Below are 17,932 nucleotides of genomic sequence, written 5' to 3'. Positions count from 1 at the left end.
TTCTGTTCTCATCCTGAAGCAAAGTTCTTAACCTGAGGTACTGTTTCTGGTGTAGGGAAGTCTGTAACCTGAAGCATCTGTAACCCAAGGTACCACTGTATAACTCTTTTATTAGTGACACACTGAAGTACTACCAGAATATTCTCTCCCTGGGGTTTGCTGTCAAAGAAATAAACGGGAACCCTAATATCGTACCGAATATGACCTTTGGGTTTCACATCTATGATAGCTACTTAAATGCAAGGATGACTTATCAGAACACCCTGAAACTTCTGTCCATCACAGAAAGGATTGTCCCCAACTTCATATGTGAGACGAAGAAAAGTAAGGTAGCTTTTATTGGGGGACTTGACTCTGACATCTCCCTCCACATGGCTACTGTCTTAGGCATCTACAAAATTCCACAGGTATAGTAAATGTGGGGGCTGTGAAGCTCTTCTGCCTCGGGTACAATAATGATCTTCTGGGTTCTCAATGCTTTCTTTTACTTTGGTTCATTTTTCTGAAAAACAAAGTGTGAAAGGAAAATATATACCTGGTACAAAAGCATCTGGGGGAGTTTTGCAGTAGTGGTTGGAGCGGAGGGGCTTTGGTGCTTGCCAGACTTTGTCTCCCCTGTGTCACTGGGAAGCAGCAGGGAGGTTGGAACTGGGCAGATGCAGCAGCAGGAGTCTTCCTCCTGCTCCCAGGAAGCTGCCCAAGGCCAGTTGCAAGAGATTAGAGAAACCCTGCTCCTCCTAAGCAGTTCTGGCTAATCCACAGATTTCCCAGCTGTTTTTCCTAATGTAATATATTTTTTTATTTCATTTTACTAATGTATTCACTTTTGTGACCAGTGTCATTTTAATATAAAGCTTTGCTTTTGGTTGGAGAAGTGAATTGCAAAATTCAGAGAAGTACAAATGTCAGAGGACAGCTGCATTTTGGCTCACCAATTGTTTCAGGAATTGTGAATCAGGTGGGTTTTTTTTTTAATTATTAAGATGTTCATTGAACTCAATTCCTCTCCTATCCCTAGTTGTGTCTCATCAGAATGGTTCCAACTAAGCAAGGGAGTTGCTTGTCCTGATTTTGTCCACTGGCCCCGACCACTTTTGCTCAATGGTCAAGGAGTCCAGGAAGTTCTGGAGAGCCACAGGTTTCCCACTCATGAAATATACCATGATTGTCACGGCCTAAAATTGGCCGCTGTTTCTTTAATATAAAAGGAACCCAGTCGGTATGAGTCAGCAGCATTCAATGAATTGGCAAAGTCTCCATGACTCATGCAAACTTTTACCTACATATGCCTGTATGTATAGAGTGGTCATTGATTGTGTGTGGTGTGGGTTGGTGGAAAGCTGATTGCGTTTGATATGCATAGAGCTGTCAGTCGTGGTTGGAGAAGACTTTTTAAGAATAAAAGCAGCATTCTGCAAAGTACTCTTTCTCAAGGACTCTTTGTGCCAGGACCAGGCAAAGGAGGTCAGAACGTTTTCTTTTTCAAACATGGCCAATGATGTCCAAGGACAAAACAGCTTCTGAACTGACAATCCCTCCACAGTTCCGTTGAGCTGTACTTCTTTCTTCCCAACTAACAGAACCTGTGGGTGTGGGTCCAGATCTTGCATTATTTTAGTGGTGCACATCACCGCAAAGTCTATGAAAATATGGTGCCTCTATTTATAAACCATAAGCTAGAACTCTCCAGTTATTGTGGGGTTTATTTCTTCCTCCAGGTTGCTTACTGTGTATTAGCTCCAGTGAGAAGCCCGGAGTTGCAGCCCCAGACATTCTACCGAACAGTGCCCAATGAGAAATATCAGTATGCAGGGATTGTCATGCTACTTCTACATTTCCAGTGGACTTGGGTAGGAATTGTGGCATCCGATGATGAAAATGGAGAGACCTTTATGCAAACCTTAGTGCCAATGCTTTCTCAGCATGGAGTCTGTACGGCTTTCAATGAAAAACTACCAGCTTTATCTCAGGGTCTAGATAATTTCAGTTTCTTAGAACGCGTTCGGGCCAAGTCCTCTTTCCTGGTGGCCTCAGAAGTTAACATATTGGTTCTGTGTGCAGAACCTCAGACCATTACAGTTGTGAAATGGATGCAATATTTCTTTTCATTAGCTGAAGATATTGCAGAGAAGTCTACAGGCACTGTGTGGATTTTTACAGCCCAGTGGGCTTTCTCTTCGGAAACAATGCAAAGGTATTACGATATACAAGTCTTTGATGGTGCCTTGTCTTTTGCAATTCACACAGAGAAAGTCCAGGGATTTAAAGACTTCCTTCAGACCCTGAACCCCAACTCTCCAAATGGAGATGGGTTCCTCCAGGCTTTTTGGCAACAGGCATTCAACTGTTTATTTTCTGCTTCTAATGAGAGCAATGAAAACACAAAGACCTGCACTGGCCATGAGAGTCTGGAGAGCCTTCCTGGGCATATTTTTGAAATGACCATGACTGGCCAAAGTTACAGTATCTATAATGCGGTTTATGCTATTGCACATTCTTTACATCAGATGCACTCATCCATGTCAAAATGCAGAATGATGGCAGGCAGAGGTGGGCTTGATCCTCCAAAACTGCAACTTTGGCAGGTAAGATTTCCTATTCAGAATAAACCTTTGCAAAGTTGATCAAGAGAAAGGAGAATTGTGAGAAATTAAGAATTTGTTTGAAAATACTAAGGTTTGTTTCTACCCATGACTGCCAACCCATTCTGTCCAGCAACACCAACTTTTTTCTAGAACCTGCATTTTTTTCTGCACTAAGGAGGAACATATAGGGCTATTTTCAAATGTAATTACCTGGACAGTTTTTTAAATCACTCCCAGTGATATTCATTGATTGTATTGGAACTGCAAGTTACGGTCACTTTACGTTGGTGGGGAAAAGTAAACAAAGAAATGGAGATAAGAGAAAGCCCACCATGAGCTGCCCCCATTTCTTTGCCCCCTTTTCCCACCTTGCAGGAGGGGCAGTTCCAGGGCTTCCTGACATGGCACCATTTTGCCTTTGCACACAGACCCCAATCCTCACGCAAGTGGAAGGCCAGCTATACTTGCTAGAAATACTTACGTGCTCCAAATGTTGTAGACTGCACAGTTTTTGACTACTTTCCATTGTGTGAAAATTATTGATGTATACTTCTTGTTTCTAAAATCCATAAAAGCTCTCCTTTTTCAAACTTTCCCTTTGTTTTCTTCTGTCTAGCTGCACTCATTCTTGAGGAGTATCTCCTTTAACAACAGTGCTGGTGACTTAGTGTCCTTTGATGAGAATGGGGAGTTAGCAGGTGGATTTGATATTATTAACTGGGTTACTTTTCCAAACCAAACCTTCTCTCGAGTGAAAGTAGGAAAGATAGTTCCACAAGACTCACAAAACGTAGACTTCAGCATGGATGAGGGAGCCATCACATGGCACAGAGCTTTTAATCAGGTGGGACCATTGGATTTTTAAAAATGCGGTATTGTAGGGTATATTGTAGGAGTAAATTATACTGACCCAAGTGAGATTTACATCTCAGAAGACAAGGGGAGACTACGTTACCCATTTGTTTTGAAAGATTTAATGTCTTGTGGTGCTTCTCTGGGCCTAATAATGTATATGCTTCCTATTTTACCTTCTTTGTCAACTCCCTGTATTTCAAAGTCTGTTGTCTTCTCTGTCCTCTCTCCATCCTCCATCTTTAAAATTCAACATCCCTTCTCATTCACTCCCAATATTTACATTACAGTTTATTCATTTATACAACACGCCTTTCTGGAATAATGTTAATCATTCAGCTGATCTCTTTTTGGTTAAAATTGTGTTGTTTACAAGGCACGAGAGAGCTACATTTTCTCCTTTTTTTATGGCTAGGTGCTGCCCCTTGCCTTGTGTAATGATCGCTGCCAGCCAGGCTACAGCAGGAAAAAGAAGCAGGGATTGCCATTTTGTTGCTATGATTGTGCTTCATGTCCACATGTGATGATTTCAAATCAAACGGGTAGGATTACTGTTACTATTACTATTTTGAACATTGTACCACTAAGTGTTCTGACCAACTCTAGGTAAGGGCACAACCAAAGCCAATGTTTCTGATCACTAACTCCAGATGAAGGACAGAGTAGATGAAAAATCCATGCACTTTAGGCCCATCGAAACAGAGCCTATTGTGGATTATGCATAGTGGCTGGAGATTGTACAAACAGTTTTTAATATCCACTTATCTCTGATACTTTCCCCAACTTATTTGTTGGAACTCATATATTACTCATTTGATTTTTTCAGATGTGGATTATTGTTTCCAATGCCAAGATGACCAATTTCCAAACAAGGACAGAGATCAGTGTTTCCCCAAACGCCAACATTTTCTTTCCTACACAGAACCTTTAGGGTTCGTTTTAGCTTCCTTAGCTCTGGTCTTTTCTCTGGTCACGGCTTTGATACTTGGCGTCTTCTCTAGGAATGGGGACACTCCCATTGTCAAAGCCAACAACCGAGACCTCACCTACACTCTGCTCACTTCCCTCTTGCTCTGCTTCCTCTGCTCCTTGCTGTTCATTGGCCAGCCTCACCCAGTGAGCTGCTCTTTACGACAAGCTGCTTTTGGCATCATCTTCTCCATTGCTGTGTCTTGTGTCTTGGCCAAAACCATCACGGTGGTTCTGGCTTTCATGGCCACCAAACCAGGATCCAGGATGAGGAAATGGCTGGGGAAATCTCTCACAAACTCTGTGCTTCTTGGTTGCTGCTCCGTTCAAACCAGCATTTGTGCTGCTTGGCTCTGTACGGCTCCTCCATTCCCAGATGTGGACCTGAAATCTCTGCTGGAGGAAATCATTGTGGAATGCAACGAAGGTTCTGTCGCGATGTTTTATTCTGTCCTGGGTTATCTGGGATTCCTGGCCATGGTCAGCTTCACTATGGCTTTCCTGGCCAAGAGGTTGCCGGACAGTTTCAACGAAGCCAAGTTCATCACCTTCAGCATGTTGGTGTTCTGCAGCGTTTGGCTGTCCTTTGTTCCCTCTTATCTGAGCACCAAAGGAAAACAGATGGTGGCTGTGGAGGTCTTTTGCATCTTGGCCTCCAGCGCAGGTTTGCTGGGTTGTATCTTTTCCCCCAAATTGTACATCATTCTTCTGAGGCCCGACTTGAACAGCAAAGACCACTTAATTCTGAGGAGCAAATAGGAATGAACTTGTGTTGATGCTTTTAATTTTTGCATTGTTTGCTGGCATTTATTGGAAGAAAACCAAACAAAGTCATTCCTTTTATTTCTCAACTCTTATCCTTTTCATTCTTAGGAATAGCCTCCAACCTACATCTGTAGGAAATAAAGCTGAGACCAATTTTTAACTCCATGAAGTTGTTCTGTCACTTTGTTATCTTGCCAATACACTGATCTTCCATTCATAGGGTGCTAAAGGTATATCCCTTCATGGGGAGACATCTTCAGCATGAAACACGTAACTTCTGCTGAGGCTATACTTTATATATTTAGGTAAAAGCTATATTGTATTTATTTATATGTAATCAAGAAAGGCTGCTGATCTCAGAATGTAGCTGCAAAAGCCTGTATAACATGGCAGAACATTATGGACAATTAAGAGGTTGCATTTTTAATCCTTTCCGTCATCATCCACCTGTAGATAAAAATGTCTGTACACATCCATCTGGCTTCACAATGTGAAGTTGTCACATTTCCAAGTGGGGCTTCAAAACAATTGAATGACATTTGTTACCCACTGGACCTCATCTGCCTACAAATGAGACCCAGATTCTCTGAGTTTATCTTCTCCATGTAGGGCAGATACAGAGTGGCTGGACTGAAGAACATTTCAGCTGTCAGGAAAACCTACAAAACCCCGCACAAAGTGCTTTTCAAGTGCTGATGATGTTCTGATAGTTCAGGCTTGCAAAGCTGCGTTCATGAAACTGTTGAAACCCCAACAAGCATCTCTTGGGGGGCCTTGCATAGCTCCATTTGTAGCTTTGTGAGGCCCCAAAGATCAGCTGATAGCAGGAGCTTGCAGAGCACCATGTTTGCTGAGTTTCAGGCCCAAGGACCAACTGATCATTCATGTGGGGAAAATGGGTTCTCTGATGTCTCTGTGATCTCGGATGATGGAGAGGTATGCTGCCCCCATAGGCGCCGACTCCATGGGGCCTGAGGGGGCCCGAGCCCCCTCAAAAATTCGTTTGGGGGGGCTCCGCCCCCCCAATAATTTAAGAAAATTATTACAGTAAATTTCGCTCACGCAGATTTTTTCCCCTAAAAAGTAAGGGGAAATGTCTGTGTGTGTTATTGAGCGAATGTGTGGTCCCTGGAGCCGGAGCGCAGGGGCAAAAATCAGGCAAAAATAAGGTCGGGCGGTCGGGCGGAGGGAAGGCAGAAGCTGCTGCTTTCCTGCATTCTGCCTCAGGGTCTTACTGCCCACCCGCTTCTGTTGCTGCGTTTGCTCAAACTCAACAAAGAGCAGGGAATCCCCTGCCCTCCTGGCAAGCAGAGAGTTAAGGAAAGGATCGAGTCCTTCCTTCTAATTCTTTCCTAGTCACACTGCGTGCCGGCTCCAGCCCACCTCCTCCTCCTCTCCGTGCTCTAGGGACTTGCAGGTGGGAGAGAGAGAGAGAGGGCTGGCTTGGGGGGGGTGACTTTTGCCTTCCTTTCCTCTCCCCCACCCCGTTAAACTCCTCCCCTGCATTCTTAGCCAGCTGCTTCTCCGCACACCCCTCGTGTGCTTCTTGTCCCTTCTGTGTTTTTCCTTCCCTCCCCATTTAAAACGTGGTGACAAAGCACGGATCCACATGGATCCTCAGGATTTTTGCATTGGGTCACCCCAAATTCACCATCAGATCACATTACATGTCCATGGCTACAGTCTGTACCAAAAAAATCACGCACCCACTGTTGCCTGGGGCTGCAATGGTGCAAAAACGTGGTTACAAAGCATGGATCCACAGGATCTTTGCACTGGGTCACCCCAAATTCACCATCAGATAACATAGCATGTCCATGGCTACAGCCTTCCCCCAAAAAATCACGCACCCACTGTGGCCTGGGGCCACAATGGTGCAAAAACGTGGTTATAAAGCACGGATCCACATGGATCCTCAGGATTTTTGCATTGGGTCACCCCAAATTCACCATCAGATCACATAGCATGTTCATGGCTACATCTTGCACCAAAAAAATCACGCACCCACTGTTGCCTAGGGTCACAGTGGTGCAAAAACGTGGTTACAAAGCACGGATCCACATGGATCCTCAGGATTTTTGCATTGGGTCACCCCAAATTCACCATCAGATCACATAGCATGTCCATGGCTACATCTTGCACCAAAAAAATCACACACCCACTGTTGCCTGGGGCCGCAGTGGTGCAAAAACGTGGTTACAAAGCATGGATCCACATGGATCCTCAGGATTTTTGCATTGGGCTACTCCAAACTCACTGTCAGATCACATGTCTGTGGCCACAGCATGAACCACAAAAATCATATATCCACTGTTTCGTTCAGAATATTTTTTTTTTCTTGTTTTCCTCCTTTAAAAACTACGTGCGTGTTATGGTCGGGTGCGTGTTATAGAGCGAAAAATACGGTAAATATCATTTCAGTCTTTTCAGAGCTATATATTCACTGCTCTGTAATAGTCTATAAGCATAATTGTTACTGTAAATTAAATTAGCTTTTTACGAAAATACCGTGCGTGTTTATGTTTTGTTTCTTTTTTCAAAGCCAAAAAGTGTTTCAGGCTTGTCGAGTTTCCCGGAGTGTGGAGTTATAGAGAGTCGAGTTTTCGGGGTTCTAATGTTGATCATATGACTCTAAAATACTTTTAAAAAACTTTAAAACTCACTAATTTTCATCTAAAATTTAGAAAACTTCCCGGGGCAGGACCCCGGTATGGGCCCCCCCAATATTTTTTATAAGTCGGCGCCCCTGGCTGCCCCACCCCCATGTCACCTATGGCCCACGGGGGATGTGGGAGATGAGGATCCAGGTCACCTCTCAGATCAAGTGCCCCATAAGATCACAAGATCAACCATGTTGTTTACAATAAACCTTTAGCCAGGCATAGGCAAGCTCAGCCCTCCAGATGTTTTGGGACTATCACTCCCATCATCCCTGACCTCTGGTCCTGTTAGCTAGGGATGATGGGAGTTGCAGTCTCAAAATATCTGGAGGGCTGAGTTTGCCTATGCCTGGTTTTAGGCCTCAAAAGTTGGTGGAGGTTGATTTAGTTAAAAAACCACAGCCGACAATTTTTAGAATAGTAGAATTAAGAATATTCATGATATGAAGAGTACTATAGCATCCCCCCTTTGGACATACAGTGGCACCTCTGGTTACTAATTTAATTTGTTCCGGAGGTCCGTTCTTATCTAGAAACCATTCTTGACCTGAGGCACGTTTTCGCTAATGGGGCCTCCCGCTGCACAGGCACCGCCAGCACGCGACTTCCGCTCACATCCTGGGGAAAATTCACTACCCGAGGCACATTCTTCCGGGATAGCGGAGCTTGTAACCCGAAGTGTTCGCAAGGCGGATGTTATGTAACCAGAGGTTCCACTGTAACTTGGACAGAATTGATTGTTATAGTAGTGTTTAAAACATTTTAAAGCTCATAGAGAAAGATTCTAAATCACTGAATTCACAGATTTCTAGATCTAAACTTGATTACTGTATATTTATCTATTTATTACATTTCTATACCATGGTTCTCCTCCTCCCATTTCAAACTCACAACAACGCTTTGAGGTAGGTTAGGCTAAGAGGCTGTGATCTTCCCAAGGTCACCCAGTGAGCTTCATGGCTAAGTGGGGATTTGAACCCAGGTCTCCCATCTCCTAGTCCAACACTCTATCACACTGGCTCTCAACTGAAAATTATGGTCTGTCCATATGGTGTTAGTTAGTGAATTGGAAAGCTGAAAAGCAGTTATTCTTTTACTATGTATTTTCTTATTAAGTAGTTTTCTCTTTTATTTTGTCTCTCCATAAACTTATTGCTCTCCCTACTAAGGGAACCAGCTGAGACTTTGGCTGTAATGTGATAAACATGCTCCACACCCAAAAATCACTGAGAAGCTGATTAAGTCTCCTGCAATTATCAAAGAAATCACGATTATTCCATTGACTCTCTGGAGTGTTCCAGTAGCTGCATGAAAACTATGAATCAAGACTTGCAGATACTATTAATATCTCCTGTGATGTTCAGAGCTTGGCCTTACACCAACGGCTCTGTCAGACTGGTCACTGATTCTATTTCCTGCAAAAATCTAGCTTTCGTAACCGTTCCGGTGAGACTTTGCTGCTCAGTATCACTCAGATGACAATGTGCAAAGAGATGAAGTGTCACCTAAAAAATCCCTCTTGCTCCTACCATGCTGTGTGCAGGATGGTGCTTTCCTTGATGTTGGCGTCAGTGCTGCTTCCTCCAGATGAGTGCAAGGCTGCTGTTGCTCCGTGTTCCATCCGTGACCCTCTTCCTATTCTTCACAAATATTACCAGTCTGGAGATCTTGTTATTGCTGGCATTATGTCTCAAATCTATATAACTTCAAGCATAGCCTTTGATGAACCTCCTACACCTGAACTCTTCGATGACATTCTGTAAGGAAGTGTGTGTGTGTGTGTGTGTGTGTGTATTTAAAAACCATATCATATATCAGTAATTTCTGCATTTGACATATGATGAAGGTGATGCTCATTACACTAGTGGTAAAAATTGTGGAAAACTTTAAGAAAAGCCGTTATTTCTAAGGTTTGATGGCTTATAAGAACTGTATGCCATTAGAATGCACTTCTACAGTATATCATTAGAAAGATAATCTAATGCAGAATATAATGCCACAAACTGTTTTGAATAGTCCTGACCTGAATCCAACAGAAAATCTGTGGAGCTGATTAAAGAAACTTTTTAGTCAGAAGCAACCGAGGAATATAGCACAATTTTTAGAAACATGCAATCTTGGTTTCTCATTAAAACACCTGGTGAATTAAAATATTTGGTTTACTCCAGGGGATGCCATTGTAGGACTGCAATTACAATAAAAAGTATCTACACTAACAGAAATGGTGAAAAGTTATGAAATACCCTTTATTATGGTTTTCTGTGCATAACTTTTTTTATTTGGCTATTTGCTTCCTTTGGCGATCACTCGTAGCTGAGTAAGATTGCCTTCCATAAAGATGGTCTTAACAGTGGTTTCGTAAGTGACTGTGGAGGCCAATTCTGAATCCACACGTCCTTCCATAGGTTTCTGGGTGTGAGTTGATCATGGTGAGGGTTTGCCAAACATGCCTTCCTTTTAGCACGTTTCTCCCTTTCGTCCTGAGTTTGAGTGTCTTCAAAGTCCATGGCACATTTGGTAAAGGCTGTTTTCCAATCTGAGCACTCACAGGCCGGTATTTCTCAATTGTCTGTGTTTATACTACATTTTTTTTAATTTGCCTTGAGAGAGTCTTCAAACCTCTTTTGTTGACCACCAGCATGCTGCTTTCCATTTTAAAGTTTGGAATAGAGTAGTTGCTTTGGAAGGTGATAATCAGGCAACACGACCAGTCCAACGAAGTTAATGTTGAAGAATCATTGCTTCAACACCAGTGATCTTTGCTTCTTCCAGTACACTGGCATTAGTTTGCCTGTCTTCCCAAGTGATGTGTTAATTTTTTGGAGTGATAGGCCAAGCTTTTTGTAAGCTTCTGTGAAGATATTTAGCATTGTTTACAGGTCATCCTGTAAGTGTGCGCACACACGACGTTGTCATCAGGATATTGAAGCTGTATGATGGAAGTTATGGTAACCTTACTCTTTGCTTTCAGCCTAATCAGATTAAATAACTTTCCATCTGTTTGATATATGATTTCTACTCGTTGGGGAGTTTCCCTTTGACAAAGTGTAGGATCATGGCAATGAAAATAATTAATAGAGCTGGGGAGATAACACAACCCTGTTTAACAACTGACCCCACTGTGAATGGTTCACTTTGAGAGCCATGGTTATCTGCAGTTGTTGCTGTCCAATTATCATGGAGGAGCTGAATGATGTTCAAAAATTAAACTGGCCAGTCAATTTTCAGAGGGACAGTTCACACGGCATTACAATTTACAGTGTTAAAGGCCTTAGTCAGGTCAATAAACGCCATATACAGGGGTTAGTTTTGCTCTCTGCATTTTTTCTTGAAGCTGTCAAGCAGTGAAAATCATGTCCACTGTCCCCCTAGAACATTGAAAACCATTTTGGGATTCAGGAAGGGTAGCCTAGGACATTGTTAGGAGATGGTTTGCTAAAATCCCTGCAAGAATTTTGCCATCCACAGCTAATAAAGAGATACATTGATAGCAATCCCACTTAATAGGATCTTGAAGGGCTTGAGTGTTCATTTTGTGCCTTGGTTTCCTTGGATCATGCTTTGTCTAGCTCCTTCCTTTTGACCTTACTGCCTTGGGTGACCCTACTGGGAGTACGAGACTCCCAATGGCTTTGCTCACCAGGCTTTGCTCATAGGAACATGCAAGCCCACTCAACATGACAAGGTGATGATCCAGCAAGTGAGTATTTGGCTATAACCTTTGATAGAGTAAGGATAATTCAACACTGTTGCATTATATTCTGCATTATATTATCATTCTAATAATATATATATATATTTATGGTATTAACATAAAAAGTACTGATGTTATGAGCCTGAGATACAGAAATACTTCCCAAAATGTTTTCATAGTATTGGCCATGAGTCTATGATAATTACTACTACCCTTTCGTTTCCGCATTGTTCTGGTGTTTATGAGACATGGCGACAGATCTCATATCTCAAACTCACTTCTGCAGTGTGTGATAGCGTGTTTCTTCTTATATGGTAGGCTTATACCAGTGTTCAATTTTTAAAAAAAGTTTGCAAGGCAGCATAAAAAGTAACATCCCCATTCACTTTGTTAAGGCTTTCTGCTTATTTACCATGGTGAGCGAAGGATTTCTTATTTCTTATTTGACTTTAATCCAAGCAACGTGGTAATTCATTCAGACTTAGAGGTGATTTTATTATAAGCTTTTGGTAACCAAACTTTCTCTTCCTCCTCTGTAGAACAGAACTAGTAGCAATCAGGGCCAGGCCGCCTATGACATGGCAGGAGTTAGATGTTCAGGGTAGCAAAACATCCAAGGTTGTGTTTCAATATATCTACACACTTTCCTTCACTGGGGGAATCCATTTTTGTGAAGGTGAACTGTTATGCACTATGTCGCTCTCCATACAGGCCAGTAACACCACTCTACCAGCATATCCTGGCTTTGGCATTTGCTGTAAAAGAGATAAATGAAGATCCCAAAATCTTGCCCAATATCTCTCTGGGTTTCCACATCTATAACAGCCATTTCAGTCCAAGCTGGACCTATCAAGCCTCCATGGACCTTCTCTCTAGCCAAGAAAGACTCCTCCCCAACTACAAGTGTGATATTCAGGAGACTCCAAAGGCGGTCATTGGGGGGCCAAACTCTGATTTATGTCTCCACATGTCAACCATCCTGTCTATGTACAAGATGCCAAGGGTAAGAGGTTTGCATGGAACATGGATCATCAATAAAGCCATTTACAGTTGTCTATGACTAAGACTCATTGGGTTGCATGCTGGTAATTGAATGTTTTTGTGATTCAACATCTTGCGGAATAAAATATCGAGGGAATGGCAAATAGTGGGCATAGGTTGGTATTTATCAACCAAAAATGCAGGTTGTGGAAAATATGTCTGCTTCAGTACCACACATCCTTAAAAACTCAGCAGGAAGAATTCCTCACTGGAGACTTTACTCCTGTGTAGGACTGTAACAAAACGTCTGCTGCCTGTGGTAGCACAACTGCATGTTTGCTATGCCTGCTGAAAAATCACTTATATATTTCCCAAGATAACTTTAACATTCCAAATCAAGAGAAATAAGTGATATTTGAATCCTTTTGAAGCAGATCCCCCTCTGTAAAACCATGGGTTATCTAGCGTGTGTGAAGCAAAGGTCATCTTCAGGTAGAAGTTGAACAAATAAGAAAGATTTATTTTGCAGAATAAAGCTGGTAAGACAAAAGATGCATCAGGAGATAAAGTTCTTTCAGGAAACAGTTAACTTATTAATATTCAATTTAGTGGATGCTATGGGCTTCAAAAGAAGGTAGTGAACATACAGCTTCTTTAAAATGGCAGTTGCTTATTTTCAGCTTGATGTTACAATTGGTAAAGAATCAGCTCATTTCCATTTTCATTACTTCAGTTTCTTAAACCACATTGCATAGGTGTTACAGTTTCAGACTTTGGTTCTTACTCAACGTAGTATTTCTGTCAGTTTCCCCACCTTCTATCAATCCCACTCCTGAGGTTTTCCAAATAGCACAACAGCCCCAGGGCTGTTAACGGGTATGGGTGTCTTCTCTTTCTGGGAGATCTCTCCCCTCCTGACTGGAAGGAGACCCAAGTAGACGGGATCCTGCAGAGGTGCCATCTTCTTACGAGGATTGAGGGGGCCCATGTGCAGTGCAGCATGACATCATGCATGTGATGTCACACAACACCCTGACGTCATATGTGTGATGCGATTAGGAGCTGAATGCCCCTTGAACATTGAGAGGGCTCAGCCCCCCAAAAAAGTATATTGGTGGGGACGAAACTTCCTCGGCCCCTAGCAGTTGGTGCACCTGGTATCTCCACAAGTCTACTTCTCCTTCAACAAACTCAGCTCTCCAGTTAACTCTTGTCTGAAAACTCTTACAATACTCTACACAGTGTCATGCTATCTAAGCCCAGAGGCTCCATTCTCTAGCTATAGACATTTTCCTCAGGGTGGATGTCACGCACAGCTCAGAACCAAGTCTTCTCTCTCCAATAAAACTATCAGCTAAACCATCTGATCCCTCTCTTCCCTCTCTAACTGCTGGCTCCACTCTCTTTCTTACTGGCTGTTTTGGTAGCCAATCAGAGAGATGCACCAGCCCTCTGGTGGAATTCCGAGGCACAGCATCCTCAGGCTCTGGTCTGGCTCTGCTGTCTGTTACACCTTCAGATTAATGAATGTTGATCAAATTAAAACTGAAATCTGGATTTGCATTTAAATGATGTTTCACATCACCTTATGGTATAAATGTTCCTCTCGCTTTTTAGAAATATCATATTTGGCTCATGTATGGGTCTTCCCCTGTAATGAATGAAAACACCCAAGCTGGTTTTATCAACCAAATGTTCTCACCTGGAGCTCAGCAACAGTTAATTTCACATGGATGTGGTTTATCTGATGGGTGACAATTTAGGGCTATTGGTACAAAAAAATGTTCCTGTGTCTGATTTTATAGAAAAAATCCATAAACTAACATTGTTTTTCTGGTGAATTCCAAGACATTGTGCAGAATGGATCTAAAATGATCGTAGTTGTTTTGGGAAGCACACCAAGTGATTGTGAATGTTGAAAGTCACAGCATTTGGTGACAAGAAGGATGCCCAATATTGCAGAAACAGAAGATTCCCCCTGAACAAACCAAGGCAAAAGTTTGAAATTAGAACAGTCCAGGTGGATTTCATATCATTTCCCATGCAAAGGTGGTGGAAAATAGTTTTCCTCCATGGTTCTCTATCCTTTGCAGTTAACTCAAGGAATCATTTAGGATGCCAGAATGCACTCTAATGAGAAAACTTACATTGGGAGTGGGAGGAAAGCTTTGCGTGGACAGGCGGAGTCCCCAGATCCCGCGCGGTCCCCCCCCCCGTCATGTGGAATAACGACTCAAGACAACGTGCTATGGGATTAAATTGGCCACAACTTTATTAAATTTCAAATGTGGGTAGACCTTGGCTCAGGCATTGGGCGTTCTCCCTCCCCAGTCCCCAGCCGGGGACCTAGGGAGCATCAGGGTTATCCAGTGTGGGGGGGGGATGGGCCGGCTCTGGAGAACATATGTTCAAGCCGCCCCCATTACTCCGCCGCCGCAGGGGAGAGCAATGACGACCTTTCGGCGTACGGGCAAAGCCTCCCTTCAGAAACCCCTTTAACGGGGAACCCTGGTATCGCCGCCGCAAAGAGGAAGATGGACAAAAGGATTCCACCCAAGGCCTGATACCGCCAAAGTTGTGACGTTTTGCTACAGGAAAGGCGAAACCTGCCAATGCAGGGAAATTCCTTTCCAGCCCTTTAACAGCGACCTTAACGTAGCAGCGCCCGCATACCTGTGAAGAAAGGTTAACCTGCAAAACCTGTGAAGAAAAGTTAACCTGCAAAATAAGACATTAACTGAGGGTGGGTAGGGTGGGAGAAGCTCTGGAGCCAAGTGAGGATTCCCAGGTAAGATCCTCCCTCTATAGTGTGGGCAGGTAATCCCTCCCCTACCTGGCCTGGTCTCCTTGGCAACGCTTCCCCCAGGTGGGATTGGACAACTGACTGAGGTAGGCGGAGACCTCCAGGTATCCCACCTGAGGGAAGGCAAAGCCAAGCCTATGTTGTTGGAGCCGCTCCAGATCTAGGGGCTGTACGTGTCCACGCAAAGGGCGCCCCCCGTTTTAAGCGGGGAGCGGTCATTATCAGGGTTTTCTGTGAACAAGCATTTATTTACCTGTTCTTTCCTTTATCCTCCTTTAGATATAAAGGGTTCAAATTCTGCCACAAACATAACTGCATAATTGTTCTATTTGATGTAGAGACATTAATATCCAAGTATTTCCCCAAACTGCAAATTCTAAGTTAACAGAAATAAACAAAAAGCTGAATTCCCTGGTTAATATATACCAATTAAATAGAGATTGAAATCTGGTTTTGAGTCTAATTGGTGTTTTGATATCATCATTTGTTATCATCTATCCTCCCTTGATTTTAACAATGACCCTTTTCAGCTCATCTATGGCTCTTCTCCTGTGACGACTAATGATATTCAAGCCCTTTTCACCCACTGGATATTCCCAGATGGGACTCAGCAATATGAGGGGATCCTCCAGTTACTGCTGCATTTCCGTTGGATGTGGATTGGTGTGCTTTTTAAACTCCATGATGACACTGGAGAGAGATTTGTACAAAATATTCTCCCCATGTTTGCCCAGAAGGGCATTTGCTTTGATTTTATAGGAAGTTTCCCGAAGGATACCTCTTCTAGTAAGTTTGATGAAATGGTGGAACAAGGTTCGAAAACATTGAACATTATTGTGGGAAGCACTGCCAATGCTGTGGTTGTACATGGTGAAATTCATACAATTATGGGAATGAGAACACTACCCAGGCTTGCAGAAATGAATGATGTGCCAATACAAGGAAATACAAAAGTCTGGATTATGATAGCCCAGATGGATTTCACCTCATTTCCCTTTCAAAGAGGTTGGGACATCACATTCCTCCATGGGGCTCTATCCTTTGCAGTTCACTCTAAGGATCTTCCAGGATTCCAGAAATTTATTCAGATGAGAAAGCCTACCTTGGAAAAAGAAGATGGCTTTCTCAGGGTTTTCTGGGAAGAGGCATTTAATTGTGGTTTCCCTGACCCTGCTTCAGAGAAGAAAGATGACAAACTCTGTACTGGGGAGGAGAATATTGAGAGCCTTCCTGGGTCTGTTTTTGAAACGAGCATGACAGCCCACAGCTACAGCATCTACAATGCAATCTATATTTTGGCACATGCTTTGCACACCATGCAATCCACCAAATTAAATTGCAGAGCAATGGCAGGTGGAGCAAGATGGGAACTTACAGAACAACAGCCGTGGAAGGTAATGTCGTCTTCCAGATGTCTGTAATCAACTCTGGAGCTCAGCCAAAGGGGGGACTTTTCTTGAATACCTCTGTCAGTAGGGGAAACTCATTCCTCTTTCCTCTCAGGGAGGAAGTGGCTATGCACTTAATGGTTAGGATAACATAATGGATGAAAATCGGCCATCACTTTAAACTTGGAATAGCAAAATATGGCTATAGATGGCTAGGTACACGATATAATGCTACCACTATTTGTACAAAGGCAGCCCTGTATCCCTGGAAAGTGATGAGCAGCTTATCTACACGGCTTATCCTCCTATCTGAAGGAATGTCCTGTCTAATATTTTTGTGAAGTTCTATGAAATTTAGGCTAAGACTACTTGTAATTCTCAAAAGAACCACATCTTACCTTCACAATGAACATTACTACGGGTCTTTTTTCAGCCAGAACTCAGGGGAGCTCAGTTCTCTCCCCTCTCAGGGGGGCTCCATTGCTATTCCAAGGGAACGAGGGAGGTGTTTGTGGTGAGTTCCAGCACCTCTTTTTCTAGAAAGCAGCACTGCTCATTAATTCCTTTTTCCTTTTTAGCTCCATCCATTTTTGAAGAAGAGACTCATTAAAAACACAGAAAGAAAAACACTAACTTTAAAAGAAACACAGCTTTTAAATGGACCACAAACTATAGGTCTTAAATGTTAAAGATAAGCACTCTATTTGTACGAATATTACTAATGTTTAATTATTTTTGGCATCTTCATTAATTGCCTTTTTCCTCTTCAAACTTAGCTCCACCAGTTTCTGGGAAGAGTTTCATTTAATAATAGTGTCGGGGAGGAAGTTTCCTTTGACCAAAATGGGGAATTAGTAGCTGAATTTGATATAATAAATTGGGTCACATTCCCAAATCAGTCATTTCTGAGAGTCAAAGTTGGAACAATGGACCCACAAGCTCCCCGTGAAAAGAGGTTAATCATTCATGATGATGGTATCATGTGGCCCACCTGGTTCAACCAGGTAAGAAATTGTTCTGGATTTTCTCTAGTTTTTTTGCTCACTGTCCCAAAACTGCCTCATTGCAACATATTGAATAATCCGTTATCAGAATCAGACTTGATCAGTGAAGGAAATATCAGGCTTTAGCACTGATAAAAGGAAAGCTATCTTATTTCTAGCTCTATCTAACACATGAAATACCTGAAATCACAAGGGGTTTGCTGAATGTCAAAAGTTGCTGTATGTTAGCCA

General features: G+C 42.7%; 1 protein-coding gene across 1 annotated transcript; it reads left to right on the top strand.

Moving 5' to 3' along the window:
- Positions 1 to 200: 200 nt before the first annotated feature.
- LOC309329775 (vomeronasal type-2 receptor 26-like) lies at positions 201 to 5,224 on the top strand (the record flags this gene model as incomplete). The annotated part of the gene is made up of 4 exons (XM_081840786.1): positions 201 to 407; positions 1,719 to 2,585; positions 3,202 to 3,429; positions 4,227 to 5,224. The coding sequence occupies 4 exons, from the start codon at positions 201 to 203 to the stop codon at positions 5,163 to 5,165; spliced, it is 2,241 nt and encodes a 746-aa protein (XP_081696912.1). The 3' UTR covers positions 5,166 to 5,224.
- Positions 5,225 to 17,932: the final 12,708 nt, after the last annotated feature.

Source organism: Podarcis erhardii, assembly GCF_964252035.2.
Source record: "Podarcis erhardii genome assembly, chromosome: 15".
NCBI lineage: Eukaryota > Metazoa > Chordata > Lepidosauria > Squamata > Lacertidae > Podarcis > Podarcis erhardii.
The sequence above is the reverse complement of the archived record's forward strand: the minus strand, read 5'-3'. Positions and strand labels throughout refer to the sequence as shown.